This window comes from Stegodyphus dumicola, chromosome 2, assembly GCF_044657685.1.
Source record: "Stegodyphus dumicola isolate Sdum_Otavi_A_Nest chromosome 2, ASM4465768v1".
NCBI lineage: Eukaryota > Metazoa > Arthropoda > Arachnida > Araneae > Eresidae > Stegodyphus > Stegodyphus dumicola.
Window position 1 is genome coordinate 230,063,112 of NC_140769.1, and position 19,754 is coordinate 230,082,865.

Below are 19,754 nucleotides of genomic sequence, written 5' to 3' on the forward strand. Positions count from 1 at the left end.
CGGAATAGCAATGGAAGACAAATATGTGAAGCATTTATTATTATGCAGTCCTACTGTTGTAGTTTTTTTTAACTTGGAGACATTAGGTTAATCGGAAGCAGAAGAGATGAGAAATTAGCAACACCTTCGCCAGGAATCGAACCACGGAACTCTGAAATACCGGCTCATTGTGCTGACCACTACGCCACGAAGGCACGATAAGAAGGCACGATAAGAAAGCGGGAGAAATATCTTATAAACCATACAGTAAAAAAAAAAACTAGTAGCCACAAAGGAATAGTTAGTAACGAAAGAAACTGACATCATTGGTGATCTTCCAAGTGATATGACTACTCTGGGCAAACGTATTTGTCGTGAATCAAAGAGGATTTTTTTTATTTAATTACACGAGGGCTATCTGCTTAAAGGGAGGGATGCCTTCGTGGAGGACTAAATCAAAGAGGAAACAGATGTTTGTCGTGAATCAAACAGGAAATCGATATATCAAGAACCGAATCAGTCACATCAGTTCGTGATATTGGTTCTTTGACGGCCAGAATATTCCATGCTGACTGTATCAAGTGCTACGAAACAAATATTGAAGAGCAGAGTCGTAGCTAGGGTTTTCAGCGCCCAGAGACAACTGAAGATTTCGCGCCCCCTACTGCTTGCCAAGGATGCAAAAAATTTAATTCTAAAATGTCGTAACATCAGTTCGGCGCCCCTTGGATTCTGCGCCCGAGAACAGATGCCCCCCTTGCCCCCCTCTAGCTACGCCCCTGAAAAGCACGTGGCTAGAAATGGAATATCTATTTGTTCTTCTCCAGGCTACAAAAAAGATTATTATATATATAATTATTATAATTTTCGTACAAATTGTCAACCATAAGCAGTGTGAAAACTCTTATGAAAGAAAATCGAAAAAAAAATAATAATAATAATAATAATTTCAAGGTCATTTCATAATGTCTACAAATACCTGAAGTTCAATGTAATTACAGTTGTTTTATTCCATTTTGCAGTTTCAAACTTTTACGGGTCGACTTGTCGTCTGAAACTGATTTTACTTTCCAAAACTTTACTGGACATTGTTACCAAGTTTAGACTTTTATGTGGAATATTTCAACGAACCTAGTTGTTCACTTTGAATATTCTACAATATCGCATATTTTTCGTTCCAAGATATTAGCATACTCAGAGATAGTTAGTTTCTTATATAGATTGCATTCCATACTCAACTATAATTAAAAGATTATTGCCATTACTAGGTCCAGTAATTATAGTAGACTCGTGATGAGACAACCTCTATAAATTAATACAAGTATTATATGGTCTACAATGCAACACGACTCCTTATTCTCTCCTTCCTTACATTCTTTTAAAATTTATTACATGTTTTTGCGATATTACAGATATCCATATTTAATTATGTACGTACATAAATTTATGTAAATAAATACTGCAAGTGAAAATTAATTTTAATTTATGAAAATTGATTGAAAAGAAAGGAAATGAAATGTTTAACTGTTTACAAAACACAGCAAATTTTTCATATGGCTTCACTTAGAACGGGGATGGAAATTAAGAACATATTGATATTCATTTTACAATGTTTACAAACTCACTTCGAAGTACAAAATTATAGTTCTTACATTTTTAAAAATATCGGTAACATATTTTCCAATCTCGATAAAAGCTAAACCAATCTCACAAATTCTCAGTTTTTGATCTTATTTCGGAAACATTTTAAGAACTGGGCGCAAAATATTCAATTTGAGAAATTACTGCTTCTCATAACCGTCTCTATGCGCCTTTAACCGGGAAATACAAATCAGTATTTACTTCAAAGCTACAGTAATCTTAAAATATATGTCCAAAAATCCGTAAATATTTCGTAAATTTTGCAAACACGATTAAAAACAGAAAAATTAAATAAAAATTTATTTTTGAAATCTGAAGAACTTCAGACGTAGGACAGCACTGCGATCACGCATATGTTTTGATTAGTTAAATAATACTTCAGTGGTTACAAATTACTTTAAAGTAATTTTCAATAATTCGTACAATAACTAGATATTTACTAACACCCTAAACTGGATCAATTTTTAGCTTAAATAATAGTACAAATATTATTAACATATAACTCAAATTATTCCACTATAAAGAAAATCTTCATTTATGTTATGAGATATGTTTACATAGATTAAATTTTAAATATATATGAATAAAATATAAAATTTTGATTTACGTACCAAGAGGAACATCACACATGAAAGCACATGCAACCAAGGCACCAACAGAACCTCCAGATATTTTTTTTCTTAGAGCTTGAGGGTAATATTTCTTGATGCAGCCGCATACTCCAATGTGGTAAATTCCTAGATAGCCGCAGCCATTTAGAGACAAATTCATTTGGTCTACATCCACTTTGGACATCGTTGGAAACCGTTCACAGCGGATTCCCGATATAACACAAAAAAGTACACCGAACTAAGCTCAACAAACGCGATACAAGCTCTGAGCTGACAGAACACCTATGCTTTGTTGCGCTCAGAATGAGGTTACCGTTCTTTCGCATCGAGGCAGTAAACCGCGCGATCAGCTGGAGTTTCGCCAAAAATGAAAGACTTGACGTCATGAATGACGAAATTCTGCGCATGGGTAGTAATAAACTGAACTTAATTCTATTGATAGTGAACCTGACTTCTGCTTGTAACAGAAATCAGCATTTGTAGTCAAATGGACGCTTAAACAGTCATTTACCGTTACAAATGCTTTAAATTCACCAATTCTATAGCACGTAGTTGGAGCCTAAATAAAAATTCGTTAGAACTTACCTGTTCCTTATGCACAGGTTCGTCTACATAGCTATTGCTTTTTGAAAATCATTTTTTAATGTATTTTACTCTAACTTTTTAACTAATAATAACTAATTAGGCAGCAACTCCCTGTAATTGATCTTCTAGACCAGGGATTCTTTTTCTTTCATCGACCCCTTTTAAGAGAATTATTTTCTCCATGAGCTTCCCCCCTCACATTTTTGCCTATAATGTACTGTAAGAATGCGAAAAAAAATTTTGCAAGGGAAAAAAAAAAAAAAAGGTTTATTAGGTTTATGCTATGCTCTGTGCATTATTATTTTAAATTTTACACCTATAAATAAATTTTTAGATATAAAATTACAGTGTAAGGTATTTCTCTCGCCTTCTTAGCATGTCTTCGTAGTATAGTGGTCAGCACGCTCGATGCGTATCCGAAAGATCCGTAGTCCCAGCGATGGCATTGCTCATTTTTCAAGTCTCCTGCTTCCAAAAAAATTCCTCATGTCTCTGCAGTGGCGCAGTTTTTTTATTGATTGCAAATTGCAGTTTTATTACTTGTCGTTTGGTATCTATTTTTCCAAACACTGTGTTAATTCGCCTTTTTTAAAATATTGCCGTTACGTATGTCTATTAGATTATTTCAATAAATGAATGTTGGAAATTAGGTTTTAGTTTTTATTAAATTTAAGTATATTCTATTTTCTTCGCTTATATTTTATGTGCTTGTGAAAACAAAGAAATTCATAACAAATAGGGACAAAAAGTTTCATCGTGTGCTATTTAACGAAGAGCTTACTTTAACGTACTTAGCTTACCATCGTATACAATATTATTTAAATTATTTCTGTGCAGTATCAAAAGGAAAGTTATTGATTATAAAAAGTGCATGAAATGATCATTGCAATCTACCACTATTCTAAAATGTAGAAACTAAAAATAAGTAAATACATTTATATGTGATGGAAAGAAATGGTGTTAAGAAACATCAGCATTACTAGTAAATACTGCAATCCATAATTACTGCACTTTTAATTGCTTACTATTTAAAAAACACAAATAATTTTTTATTAATTGGAAATTTTAGTTCTATTACATTCCTTCTGCTATTTATACTTTCAAACACTACTAGTTCATGTTTTTTCTTAAATAGTGCTATCATTTATGTTGTTTGTTAGGTTATTATTTCATTTTAGATATAAATATGGGAATTTTTTTTTGGTTATTAGATTTAGATACATTTTTGTATGAAATATTTTTGTCACATTTATTAACTACTTTATACAGTATTTCATTTGCATAGCTTGGAGGTATAGAAGTTAATGTTTATAATTTTTACTATGAAACGGGAATAAATTTATACTTGAGTTCAGGTAAAATACTGATTATGTTACCTTACGCTTCCTAATTTATTATGACAGGGGCAATTTTCATTGTCTCTAAGATTTGGCTCAACAGGGACTGTACTGGTACTGCCTTGTCTGCCCTTGCTTAAAGGATTAAGGGAAAAAATGATGAAATCTTAAATAATCGTCACTTAGAATTTAAGTTATTTAAAAAGTATAGTTTAAAATACTGAAAATAAAAAGACTATTATTAATTATGCATATTTAGTTTAAAGAGAAATTAAATAAAATAGCTTAAAGTACTGAAAAATTAAGGCTATTATTAATTATTTAGTCTAAAGAGAAAAATTGTATTATCTTCTGGTTTTCAGGAAATGATAAAATATTTAAACTTTAGAAAAATACAAGGAATACAAAATTTTAAAAAAAGAAGAAAAATAAATTAATTATGAAGCTTATTTTTCTGCATAATTCATTATGTAACAGAGGACATAATAACGACGTTTTCACAACTGTTGCAAAAAGGTAGAATTCTGCGAACATTTAGGCGTCGTTAAGACGTCGTGATACGATGCTTTCACAACCAAAATATAACCTGAGAAAGACGCAATAACAATGTCTATTCAACATAAACCTCATCTGCAAAGACGTAATAAAGACGTCGCTGGGTATGTCATACCCGAAAGCAATTAACACGTTTTAAATTGCTTTAATAATATTAATATAAGTATAAATGTGGATTTACATAAAAAAACAACAAACTTTAGGATATTTTTAAAGAATATAATAAATGAAGTATTAACTTACAATTATTTTGTACACCTCTGACAGCTTTAACACATATGCTCCATACAAATACTGATATTACATTTCTCGCACAGAAACCGTGTCTTTCTGTCCTTGATTTTAGGGCACTCAGTGCATCTTCTTTAAAAATTTTTTCATCTTTTTAGATGGTGGTTTCATGCTGCAATCTGGTGAAATTATTTTTCCTTTTAGTTTCAAAGAGAGCATGATTTATTGCTGCCGTTGATTTGAGTAATCTTCTACTAACTTCAGTCCTAATGATTTGAGAAAAGAACGCCTGTTTCTAAACTGAGTTGGTGGTTCTTTTGTAGAAAGTAAGATTATTCGTGCAGTAATTATTACAACATTTAAAATAGAGAAAAAAATTACCATAGTTCACGGTTTCGATAATCTAGCTGTAGAATATACTGATTCCATTTCATCTACAACATCTACTGCTCCTTTGGTTAGATTATAAAATGAAATAATCTCCGGCTTTTTTAGTACTCCAGTGGTTTCATCAATTTTATTATCGTTGTGCATAATTGATATTGATTGATTTTCTAATTCACTATCTAATTCAGTGTCTGTAACACTGTCTGTTGATGAATTATGATGTCTGTTGATGAATTATGATCTTCATCTATTAATTCTTCCTCCACTTCGCTAAACGATTCATCATCTGCTGAAATGGTTTCTAGCATATTTTTCTACCTTTCCATTTCTTTATCATAACTTAGATGCCGCGTCATGCTGACTAACTAAGAAAGTGAGTATGAAAATCTGAGAGACGCGAGAAGGCGCGCGGGTGTGACGAGTTTGCAACGTTGTCACGACGTTGCCGTGCTACTTGGGGAGTGTACTTATCATGATTTGACCTTAAGGAAGAAATTTCCCTTGCGTGATAAACACATAACGTAAGCTTCTTTGAATAAAATGTAAGTTGTGCAATGTGAAAAGTAGGATATGTCGGCAATATCCAATGAAGTGGTCATTAGGAATTGCTAATTCATGGTTTACTGGGCTTATTTCTCGTCTTACATCAATATGAAATCTAGAAACTGCTCCTGCGACGAGAAATAAACATTCAGCAGAATAAATGTTCTGAAGTCTCTTGCTTATTTGTCAATTACTGCTGAACCCATTTGTTTAACTTTCCTGCCTTTCTCAGTCCCCTCCATGGGGCCCACCAGCGGCCGAGCGGTAAAGACGCTGAACACTGGTAGTTCGGTCCGATGTTCGAATCCCGCAAACGGGCTGGCTGCATGGGCGTTTTCGTGGTTTTCCCCATTTGTAAGGTGTATACGAGCCAGTTTCCCTTAGAAAGTCCTCCACGAAGGCATCCCTACCTTTAGGTATATAGCCCTCGTGTGCTTTGCCATAACTGAATAACCCATAACCCCACCCCTCCATGGGCCCTCCCTCGACCCGAGGAGGCACGTGATTTCAACTGAATTTTCCTGAGTAATCAGAAGTGTGAAAGAGGAACTTTTATTGATACTGAGTGTCAAATGAGCGTCAATAATGAGAAACAATCTTCTGGAAATGGCACATTATACAATGACTCATTAACAGAACGGAAATACAAGATGATTTGTGACAGCATTACTTTTACTGCAATGGTTGTTCTGCAACCTATTTAAGATGTGTTGTTACTAAGTTCAAACTTTTACAACAAGTAGATTCGAATAAAGGTACAAGTCACAGCCGAAGTCGCTGTTCTGTAGTGGAAAGATAGTAAATTTATCCCTGTAGTTGGTGCTTATTGGACGACTGGATAAGGAAAGATTCGATTCCCAGTTTACGCCACGTTCTTTCGTCTGTACCATAAACACTGACCATAAACACGACTGGATAAGGAAAGATTCGATTCCCAGTTTACGCCACGTTCTTTCGTCTGTACCATAAACACTGACCATAAACACGATTCGTCTGACCATAAACACGATCGTGCTCAGTATGCAAGAGGTCCTTTAAACATATCAAAGAAATTACAACTTCTTAAAACTGATTTTTGATGAGGATGAAACATGGTAATTCAGCTATGATTTATAACTGAATGGAAATCGTTACCAGAATCTGAAAGGAAAAAAAAAAGTTCCCCAAAATCAAGTGAACAGTGTGTTGGTGAATTTTTATGAAATCAAGGGAATTTTTATAAGTGTTTTGGGACGCTTTTTGAAGAAGATGCTTTGAATTCAATCTGAATATTCAGTTTGTGGTTATTGGTTCCATCTTTACGATACTGCATCAGTTCAACAAGCTGTACAGGAAAGTTTGTAAAAAAAAATTAATGTGATTTCTCAGCATTTACTCCTTTCTCCAATTTCGTCCTTCTTCAATTACTTTCCATTTTCAAAACTGAGATTGCGATTGAAAAGCACCTCTTTGACGATTCTAAATGTATCCAAGGAACTGTTACATCGATTCTACAGGCAAGTAGCACGGGAAAACATATACAAGGTCAATTTCATGCTTTGTCAAATCGTACCATTCGATATGTGGAAGCAAGTATGTAATTTTTATTTAAAAAGCAGTAAAGTTCTTGTAGTTTACTTACTCTTTTTTTTTTTATTTTATTTTATTTTTTTTTTTTAAATTCGGTCGCTTTATTGTATTGTCGAATCGTATATTTGCATAGATTACAGCCGAATGCTTTGATCGAATGATTTGAATGTTCATTCCACCAACTCAACTCAGGATTTAAACAATTTTAATTTATTTTGGATTACTTCGCTATAAGTGAAATGTTTCGCATGAATGCTATAACCGCGGAAACCAAATACCGTATACACATTGAAATGTTAAAGCTTGAGCGACTGTAGTTATTATGTTCATGCCTATAATTTTCTTAATAATTAAAGCGCTTATGCAAACGTGTTTAAAATTCAGTGGCTTATCTTTTATGCTAGTCAACTAAATGATCAAACAGCCATGACTTTCACAAGATTAAAAAAAAAAAAAAAAAAAAAAAAAAAAAAGAGGGGGGGGGGAACAGATGACTTTTACGAAAACGTTTCCTTAAATTTAAATGGTGGAACTCTTTTGCTCAAAGCTTTTTTTTACTGAGGGAATATGCATGGAAAATTTAGCTTAAGAAAATAAAATAGTAAATGGCTATTTAAGAATTATCTCCACAAAAATAAAATTACAAAAAATGTTAAATGACAAAAGCTATTATATTTAATTTTAATTTATAATTTATTACATTTAATTTTTGTCATTTAAATTATTATATTGACATTAACTTACAAAAGATATCGCAATGCAGCTATTTTAAAATTCACTAAGATCAACAGTTTATTTATGGAAAGCATAAATGTTGTTGTTAAAGAATTTTTTTTAACTGAAATGCATAGATTATAAAATTATACTCTTAAATTACAGCAGAGAAAAGAAAAATGAAGTTTCCCCTTCTCTCATATTCGTTCTACTTTCTGATTCAATTCCCTGATTTTTGGTCTAAAACTTTATAAATAACTTCTTAATTAAACTGTTCTTCATTTAAACACTTGAAATCAAGTGCTGTCATTTTAATAAAGAGAAAGCTGAAAAGCTGATCTTTGCAAAGTGAGAAATTGTTGCCAACTTGCAAGGCCTAATATCTTTTACTTATCTTCCATGTTCTGAAAGGGCATTACTCATCAGCTTAAAAGAATGAAATATTTAAAAATAACTTATACTTCTTACTAACATTTTATTTGCAAATTTTATTAATGTTTTTACGCCTATAACTTCTGTTACTAAATAATGATGAATCTTATGCGTATAAATATATTTTTCCTTGTGAAAAAATCTGATGTGTACACCACATGACTTCCTTGTACGGAATATTAAATTACACGCATTTTTTCTTGCATTTCGTTTAAACTCATTGGATTGAATTAAATCTACTTCGCCGACAGCGCATAAACCACAATAGAATAAATGCATTCTTTAAATTTCACTCTATTTGTTTACCATAGCGACACACTGGCGCTAGGTTCATTTAACAGTATTATATTTCGTTCATATTATAACTCAGAATGAACAAAATTCGTATCATTTAATGAATTATCTAATCGTTGCCACATGTTCTAGTCAAATACTATAATAAAGCTAAAACGATGTATAAAAGAAATTAAGCAAACAAAACAAAACAGAAACAGTTTTTCACAGACGATTGAGTATTTCTCATTCAATGAATTCAGTTATCACTTCGCGACAAGGCAAAAATATATAAAAACTCAAAATATCTGTATTAAAAATTACGAAGAAAATCTTAAACACTTATTTCCTGGGAAAAATTCCAGAAAGGATTAAGCATGATTTAATTGGCAATAATAAATGAAGGCGTTAGCTTTGTTGTAGCGAAGCTACGTTTCTCTAGATTGGCAACAAATCCACTACTCTGCTGTTTCAAATGTAAACAAGCAATGGCTGCCATCAAAAATATTATTAGGCTTAGCCTCACTTAAACAACTTTAAAATTGTTGATATTTCTAAAAATATTCCATACGGATTTACTAAAGGCATAAAAACCTTAACCGGAAGACAAGAACAACATAATTCAATCATTTTTAAAGCAAAAAATGTACAATTTAGAAACATATAAGAGTAAAGAAACTGAGATCACTGAACCGGGTAACAGAGTGGATATATATATAAATATATTTATATACGTTTGGCGCGGCCGATTTTCCGCTTAAGGACCAACGCCGAGAGAACGAAGCGCAGTCACGGGACCGGACCCGCTGAAATGGATCATCGCCATCAGTATTTTGATATTATGACTTCAATTTTTGAAGTTGCGTATTTAATGTACTTGTTTTTAATGTGTATTAACATAAAGAATATCACATTAATAGAAAAGATAAAAACAGGGAAAATACTAAAATCATAACTATATTCGCAGAAATAAATAATAATAAACATGAAAAAAAAATTATAAATACGAAATAAAAAATAAAAAATAAAAAATAAAAAATAAACAAGAATTACATGTAGGTAATTAAATTCCAATTTAAAAATTCTGCTATGTGTGGAATAACTCAAAACAAGGATCGACGCACACAGTCCTACACTGCATATTTCGCACTCAAAATCACAACCACACCACATATAACAATTCAATACCCTAGAATCCTTCTACTTAACAAAGCCCAACGGTCGAGCGGCAAAGTCTCTGAACACTGGTAGTTCGAATTCCATAAACGGGTTGACTGCATGGGCGTTTTCGGGGGTTTCCCCCATGTGTAACGTACATACAAGACAGTTTCCTTTAGAAAGTCATCCACGAAGACATCCCGCTCCTTAGGCAGCTAGCCGTTGAGGCTTTGCCGTAATTAACCAAACCAAACCTCTTAACAATCTTGAGACAAGAATATAAAAAAACATTTCTAACATCAGCTGACTAACAATTTTAACTGGCATCGATCTAGAAATTAAGAATTTGCAAAATTTGCCTGACCTCAGTCACTTAATATTTACACATTAAACCTTTTACAAAATTCAACAACAGTAGTGTCTAAATATTCACTAAAATAATTCTGTTCGCTTCTCAGAAATAACTCATTAATCTTTTTCCGCTAAATCTATGCAGCTGAGAGTATTCGCACTTTTATTTGCGCTTTCTTATCTAGGTACGATATCGGATATATAGAAATCTCCTCAGGAACCTCTGATTTGCACCTGAATAAGAATTTAGCCATGGGAAAAGTCGATCATCCCCTTTGTATTACAAAAGGTCGGCTATCGATGTAAAAACTCATTTTTTTTTCAAGCATGTTAATGTAGCCGCACACTCTCGTTCAATCCCAGTGTATTTTCTCTCTACAGAAATGAAGTTGTTGCTAAGATAAAGCACTGAGGGGTCTTAGCCGCCCAAACGGCATAGTGGTTAGGGGAGCCTACTGCGGTACCGAAGAGCCTGGGTTCGAATCCCGGAGAAGGCATGGATGTTTGTAAATGTGTAGTGTGTTTGCGGCATGGTGGCACTCAAAATATATGGCGAGCCGAAAATTCTCTCGTCTAGTTTGGTGGAAGGGGAGAAAGCTGTTGTTTCTGCTGTTGTTCCATAAATTTCATGGAGAAGACAACAACAACAACTGAGTGTTCTTCACCATTGGGTGCGTTGTGACAGGAAAGCCTCTAAAGACGTGTCCGATATGTCACATTGCACTACACATTTTTTCTTAAATCAGGAGCATGAAGCTCTGGTCAACTTGTTAACTTGCCTTTTAATTCTGAGCAAGTTCTCTCACAGTTTTCGCCCAAGGAAAGCTCTCCTTTTTTAGTTTTTACGATCTAACGTTTCACAAGCGTGCTGAGCAGGTTTTAAACTTCTGACAAATACTCAATCAGCTGTCTCTCCAAACCTGTCGTTTCATTAGAGACCAAATCCAGACCCAGTTCTTAATTTTTTTTTCTTTGCCCTGTTGCATTCAAAAGCTAGCTTACTCTCCGTTTTCTGAAAATCAAGTTCGCTGATTTCACCGTCACTCTTATCTGATACTCTTCTTTCGTGGATTGGGAAAATCTTTCATTGCCTGGAATCCAGTAATGGGATTTATCCTCTCCCAGAGAACTTAACTATTATCGAAGGATTTTCTGAGTTCGAAGGTTCCGATTCATAGAATGTAGCGTCCCAGATTAAGGGACTTATCTGTTACTGTGTTCTTCTTCAGGATGCGCCCAAAATCATTTTCAGTTATTACTTTAACTTGGGTTAGGCACTTATACCTGCAGTCTTACGTTTGCCGATCCACACTACTTCACCAGTTAAAGTTTTTTAGCCGTATAGAAATTTGTTATCATATCGACAGAGGTACCAGCATGACGTAGGACTAACGACTTTTTGCCATTAATAGTCGCCTTACTTATATGCGACTCTTAAGTTTTTTTCTACGCTGCATTGCAAGCTAAGCGTGTCAGTTGCTCTTCTTGTTTTTCTCTCCACTGCTGACATGAAGATCGCAAATGTGAAGACAAAACAAATTCAGAACAGTTTCCTCCGCTGTGGATACGACAGTCACAAATGCAAACACGAACCACATCAAAACATCGGAGTGGTTTCCGCTTCTCATATCTATCGCCCTGTCCAGATCATCCAATTTATACCACACTTTATGAAGGTTATTAAAAATTTCGTGGATAATTTCTTTGTTTTCTTTTTTCTTGTCTCGCTTTCTAGGTTCGTTGGGTCTCAAAACTTGAAAATCTTAGTAGCGAATATACGTTTCTTGAAATCCTGTGTCACAGTTCCGAAATTATCTAGATTCTCTGCTAACGAGAGCGATAATTTAATTTTACCTTACTCATCTAAATATTTTTCTTCACGTCTTTTCACCTGGTCGCAAAACCATTAGTTCTTTCAGCTCAGCAAAAGTGTTAATTCTAACCCTTTTACCTATCTGTCAAAGTAAGTCCGCAATTTCTAACATAAAATCTTTCCACTTACTGTTCGGCTTCTTTGAATGAGTTACAAATTTTCACCTTTTTCACTTAAACGATAACAATCCAATAAATCTGTTTGAATTGAGTATAATGTCGTGTCATTTCGCAAATTATTTATTATCTATCCTACCTCTATCGGCAAAATAGCCATAAGTTGGGTCGACCATTCGGCTTCTGATAAAGCCATAGGTTCAGCTAGGCTCACAAAAAGGGCTAAATATAAGATAATATCGGTTATCTCTTCATCGAATTTTAACATGAATCTTTTCGTTCTAAGCATATTTCGCTGAAACTGAATACCCAATGGACTGGGAGAGAATTCTGTAACACTGTACGTGGTTGGAATTCTTAACCTCTCTAGTTTAAACTGTCTTTCATTTCTCTCTCTCTCTTTTCTTTCGATAACAGTCAAGAGCAGGTTTAACCTATTTTTTCATAACTTTTATTGTTTAGAATTATATCGCTTAACTTCCCTTTCTCATTCTCGGATCTATATCAAGACCAAAGTCCTCAGTGAACAGCAATAGCTCCTCGTGCTTGGCTTTCATAAGATACGCCATTTTCCTATTTCAATCAAGTTTTAGATTTCCTCTGAACTTCCAAATATAAATCTATCTTAGTATACAGTATTAAAACTTCCCAACCGCTCAAAATTATACTATATATATATATATAATTGTTTAATAAGAATAAATTGAATTTAATTAAACTTAATTTAAATACAAATTCAATTAAATAATTCTTTGCGCCATTGCTGCAAGGAATGAATAAATTTTAACTTATATATATAGTATAATATACCAGAAATATACTAGAATTCATAATTTACTATATCGAAATTAAAATCACCACTTAACTCACACAGTGAGATATAACGCATTGATAGTATAGATAAGAGACACTTCCTCAATCACGAGTAAACTTACTAAATTTTCACACATGCACCATTAACATACTTCAACTATTCCTGCAATATCTACGTTTTGGATGGTAGGATCCACATTCCATTCGTTAATATAAACCCCTGTAAGTTATTTTTCTTTCATCTTCACTCCCTCTTTTCTCTGTGTTCAAAACAAAGGCTGTTCAAAGCAGACTGAACCCAATCCTAGTAGAACGAGTATAAAATAAGCATATCTTAGGACATCATACAGCAGCATATGACCATTGAACCAAAAATTGTGAAATGGGTTTTCTGATTGCATTCAAATTCTTTGATTGAGCTCTACCCAAGACTGATGCTGTGATGGAAATTTTGAAGTTTTCGCCATTCGGAGAAAGAGAAAGTAATGAACAATTTGTGCTGGTGCTTTACAGTTAATTCTTTTTTTAGGGAATGAAAATTATTTCTTGTTATCGGCTTCTTTTATCTGAGTATGAATGCTATCCAAGTTGTATCCTTCCTTCAATCCATGGAACGATGTTTGGTACACCAGAGTACCTGAGCGACAAGGCTTTACGCCTTGTAGAACAGTTTGCGAATTGCGAATGGTATGATGAAATAACCTAAAAGATATCTAATCTAATTTGTTTTTTATAATAAAGTTTTTAAAGTGCATAATTAATAGTTTAGAATTCATATTTAAGCCAGAAGTTAGGAAATGCTAATTTAGATTATTTATATTATAATACAATTAGGATTTTACAGTGTTCAGCTATGTCAAATGAATGCAGGCCAGAAGTCGTCGAGCTTATGAGCGTGTGGATAAAGGCAAGGTTAGGTGAACACTGGTAATTTGAATTCGATAAGTAAGACATAAATACTATGAACGTAAGACTGAAAAGAATGCATAGCAGATGCAGTAAGAGAAGGTTAACATAAACCGTAAAGGCATTACAATAAATATTACATAATATATATATTTAGTTGGACCATGGGCCTGTCCATATTTGCTAGGTCATTGTAGTCATAATAGCAAATCGTAATGGCCAGGTTGTTAATTGTTTTTTGTCTTTCATGAAAGCTTACAGCAAGTTTATAATAATGTGGGCGTAGTTGCTCCATAGCCAGTTCTTCTTGAATTTTGTTGCTGCGGATATACCACTCCGTTTTAATTATTTGCCTAAGAACAGAATTTTGACAAGTCTGTAATTTTTTGCTATTGTAATTTTTGGCATAGGCCCAAACTGGACTAGCGTAACATAGCAATGGACGGAGAACGGACTTATAAATAAATTGTATCTTTTGAATAGGGGCTTTACAGTCTTTAGGTCTTTCGAAAGTCATAGGATAGTCTTTATAAAGGGTTACTGAATTTTTGAGTTGCAACTACACTTACCTTGGGGAAAATGGTTATGTTCTCATTGGAGATTAGATAGGACACGTGAGAAATTATCTTTCATTTTCATCTTTTATAGAAGAACAAAACTCTCGCATATTCTCAAAATCTCTCCACCTTGCTTTGTGTCGAAAATTCATCCACATCGCGAATTATAAACGCGTGGTTCCGCGTCGAAGATAAGACGAAAACTATTCAAAAAATACAAAATTGATACAGCGTAATTGATATCTGCTAAGAAAGTACTTTATCCAGATCCACGGTTGGTACCATGCGGAAAAATCTAAACTCGATAATTTATGTTCGTAGAAAAAATTTGAATACGAGGAGACAGTTGAGAGGAATGTTGAAGAAGCATTGCTTTAAATGGTTCGCCATTTAAAGAAGCTGTAATCTACCAATATATTTGGACAAATGCTTCAGACTTATTTTTGTCAGGTAATCCATTTTTTTATCATATCGGATATTAGCGCACCCAATTTCCATTCCCTTGAAGTTTGTCTTAGCGTGTTTCAACTGTTGTTGAATTTTATAGAGATATAACTTCATTTTTTTTTTACGCCTGATGTCATATACAGTTGATTTAGGAAACTTAACCTTTGATAAATTGCGTAAAATGGGCTTTTGGCAACAACAAATACAAAATTATCAGATTCTTTCAACATAGTTTTCTGACGCTGTCATATTCATGATAAGAATACAATCACACAGTCTTTTATGGGAATGATTTAAATAAAGGCACACTGTTAATTCATTTCACATACTGTATACTTCACAGAGACTTAATCAAATTTACCTATTCATGCTGAAAATTTATATTATTTTACAATTAGCATTTAGATTATTTATATTATAATACAATTAGGATTTTACAGTTTTATTCAATTACTTTCTTTCTGCACGGTGCATTGTTTTGCAAATTTCCTTTCTTAGTTACTCCTGTTCCCTAATGCCCTCTTTGCATATAATATTTAAAAAAATACTTTCATTTTACAACATTGCATAATAATTTTTAAAAGTATTGTACATATTTTGTGCATGTCAACGTATAATTTTATAATAAGAAACAGGTATTTCATGTTATGCAATATTTTACATCTCGATCATTAATTAACATAATTATCCTAAACATTTCGTACAAATCTCGAGATTATGAAATCGCTGCATAAATGAAGAAAAATGTATTGAATTTATTTGCATAAAATATTGAGATTGTTGAAGATTACTAATTTTTATTTCATGTTGGAATTTTTTAACTTCTGTTGATGAATGTTATCTGTGTAATTCTTTATAATTATCATGTAATTCTGCTTATGCTTAATTCTGTTTCAAATAATATGCACGAAAATGTGAGCAAACAATTACATTCAGGTGTATAGTGAGACAATGATTTAATTCATGCTTCTAAGAAATAATTAGCTGTCTATTCCTTTGCAATAAAAAATTACAGGAATCACTTTAATAAATGGGTGCCATTCAGGTACATAATTGAGCGAAATTTAGTTGATTTTAATCTTTATAGCTGAAAACATTTTCGGAAATAAGTACTTAAATAACATGAACTTTCTTTCCAGAAAAACAGTCCGTTGTTCAGTTTTATTATGGAAGAGCAACAGACAGGCCGTTTGTTTTCATATACCGTTTACCAACAATTAGCATTAATTTTTGAATAATTACAGGCGCTGTAGCAAATCTGAAAATATTTTTTATCTGGTAGTCAACAAATAACAAAAGAGAAACTTCACGATAACGAAATAATATATAGACTGTTTAAAATAAAGAGAAATTACAAAAGAAAGAAATTCATTAGAGAAAATTCTCCAATCAAAATTTATGAAATAAGTTACGTAAATAATGCGAATACAATTATTGTATATGATAATATATGGCAATGTAAAAATTTTAGAATTATTAATAAATACTAGACAAGGGAGGACGTGAGCAGAACCGATAAACCGGAATTTTAGAGGGATAGTGCCCACGTCCTCCGTTACTACTACTACTACTACTACTATCTGGTAGTCATTGCATGTACAGGTGACAGGTGACGGAGGACGGGGACGCCTGGTGTTTAACAGGGGTAAGCAGGCATATGTCCCACGCCCTCCACTAACCAGATGCAAGTGCAATAATAAACACATATTATGCTGTACTCATATGCACAATTGATACCAGACGCAGTACACAGATACATGGGATGCAGTACGTAGGACACAGGATGCAATGCAATATGCAGCGGAGGTAATATAATATACAGTAATACAGTAATAATCACATATAGTGCAGAATTCATATGCATATAATTTACATAACGCAATACACAAATACGCAGAACACTTTACTCAGGACACATATGTAATAATCGGAGATATTAGCATATTACGCGCACAGTGCAGTAGCAATAATAGTGTACAATCAGTGAAGCCATAGAGGTAATACGATGTGCAATAGAAGTAATGCAATATACAATGATATAAAGTGCAATAATAAGCAAATGTAATGCAATACTCATAAGCACAAAAGATACAAAAGGTACAAAACGCAGGAAATGATATGCATGACGCATAAGTAATAATTTAATGCATTAGCATTTACGCGCGCAGTACAGCAGCAATAGTAGTGTATCATTGCATGTACAGTTAATTATTTCTACTTGTATGTCAAAATAAGACAAACAAAATTACAAATTTCTGTTAAACTGAAGTGGTTTATTCATCTTACCGGCCCACCAGTGGCGGAGTAGTTAAGACAGCTGAATACTTTTGGTAGTTTGATCTGGTTTATAGTTTGTTTTCGTGGTTTTCTCCATATGTAACAAGGCCCACCAGCAGCCTAGCGGTAAAATCGATGGCTGCTGGTAGTTCCGACTTGGGTTCGATTGCAGACGAAGAGCCTGGTTTCATAGACCTTTTCGTGGTTATCCTTATGAGTAACATGTATACGAGCCAGTTTTCCCCAGAAAGTCCTCCACGAAGGCACCTATCTCTTTAGGCAGGTAACCCTAGTCTGCTTTGCCGTAATCAACTAAACGAAAAGAAATCTATGTGTAACATGAATACAAGCCAGTTTTCTTCAGAAAGTCCTCCACGAAAGCATCCGTCCTCTTAAAGAGATAACCCTCATAGTTTTACCGTATTCTAATAACCTAACCTAAACTTTTCTCATCTTACCGATAAACGCCTGCGAAGATTTAATTCTCTCCTAGCCCCAAATTGTCGGACACTTGTTTGAAAGCATCCATGGAGAATTTCCAGTCAATTAGCCGTCTTATTGACAAGAATTTATATACTGCATGGTTAGACGGATATTACACTCGCAAGTAAGGAGACAGTCTGAATTTACATACTGCATGGTGAGACGAATATTACACTGGCAAGTAGGCAGTTTTGTCATACAGCCAAGCTTTACCCAGAAGTCAAAATCCATATCCTCAGTTTCGGGCTAGTAGTCAGTCTGTACTAAAACCATTATACCGCCCATAGTAACAAGACTTTAAAATTCTGCTTTCTGGTTAAACATTTTTGAGTATCCTTTTCAATCACATCACATGTACTTAATGGATATTTTATGTCATGCATAAGTCACATCGTGAAAAATCCTGCTGTTTTCGAGTTCTTATACATTTTGTTCATGCTTTTACTGTTTTTGTTTCTGTCAAATTTGGAAATAAAACATGCTAAAGAATCTTTAAAAAGTTACATAAAGAAAGCTAATTTAATAGAAGTCTCCGCTTAGCGTCACTAAGCCTGTTTTATGTCACTTAAAATTATTTAAAAGCTTTCTAATAAAGCTAGAAGAAACATCACTGAACTGTGAATACGTCACGTAAAATATAAACAGTGCTATAAATATGCTTTTAATGGGGCAACTGTATGCTTAAATTTCAAAGCAATAAATTTAACGAATCTACAGTTTATGGCTTCCTGTCGCCAACAAAGCATTAGTTTCGCCAAAATGGCACATCAAAATATGTTTGTATTCAGCTGCGAATCGTTTTTGATGTTTCGCCTGTCAACTACAGCACGAGACCACTGATCCCGTTTTATGCAGACGTCACGAGACTCCGTGTAAACGAAGGGTTGTATCAGTCAACGACCTTAGAGCATCCTCGTTTTATGTGTGTTTTAATCATTCGCAATAAAATTCGTGAAGTTATCACATTCAAAGTTAGCCAGTCGGAAAAATTGCAGCTTGCGTTTGTGCAACAATAGTGTAGGTGCACACGAGAGGCAAAGGTCGCTGTTTTTATTTATTTATTTATTTATTTTTACGTCTTTCGCTATTTTATCTCTTCGATTTTCAGTGCCTCCAAATGAACGCTTTCATTCAAAATTTCGTTCACGTTAATCGTCTGCCTTTCGTTCCATTTGCCGTGTCCATGAAAGTCTTCACGCTGTCTTTATTTTCGTAACCAGTGGTCGTAGACATACACTTCCAAACCGAAAAAAGTTTTTAAAGCACATCACAGCTCTTAAAATTATATTATGTGCATACCAGACAGACTTCACACTAAACATGCTTTGCATTTGACCTTAGAACGTTTATAAGCGAGAAAACATTCTTACTATTCGATTTCGAAGCAGATGTTCAAAAGGAAGGTTCCATGTATGTTAAGTTATCCGAAATAAATTGTATGTGAAACAAAGAAAACCGTAAAAGCTAAGTTTAGGGTGGCCGGATAATATTTACTTCGGCTAAAAAAGAGCGACATATCCTCTGTTTAAAAACAGTAGACTCCGTCTTAACCGGCCTAAATGGGATGGGGGTTAAGCCGATTAAGCGAAATTCCGGTTAAAGAGGAGAATGTGAAAAAAATATTTAAATGATGGAAATGCATTTTTGTATAGTTAAAGTAAGCATTTATTAAATTTCTCAATTTATTACCAAAATTTTTCTTACGATTAGTAGGAATGCTTAAAAAAATCAGTCATTTCGGTCATGAAAGATTTAATCATTTCTCCTTTATTCTCACCTGCAACCAACTTTATTATGACCCATCTGACCAATATCATCATTCTTCGGATTGCCATACGTGCGACCTTTTCAAGGTCAACACGTTTCGTCTCTATTATTGAACTGCATTCAAGTCGACACCTTCCCCACATATTCTA

General features: G+C 33.7%; 1 protein-coding gene across 2 annotated transcripts in view; it reads right to left on the minus strand.

Annotated features, from left to right (window-relative positions):
- Window positions 1-5,156, minus strand: part of LOC118192788 (patatin-like phospholipase domain-containing protein 4) — a 103,323-nt gene extending 98,167 nt beyond the window's left edge. Inside the window, exon 1 of one of the 2 annotated variants that reach the window (XM_085811873.1) lies at window positions 4,952-5,156. Coding sequence is in view for 1 of the 2 variants with exons in the window: in XM_085811872.1 (XP_085667998.1) it covers window positions 2,232-2,415 (184 nt within the window). In the remaining variant the exon portion in view is untranslated. Of the gene's footprint in view, window positions 1-2,231; window positions 2,560-4,951 lie in introns of those variants that run through there. The other variant, XM_085811872.1, reaches the window with a different exon arrangement.
- Between the last annotated feature and the right edge of the window lie 14,598 nt (window positions 5,157-19,754).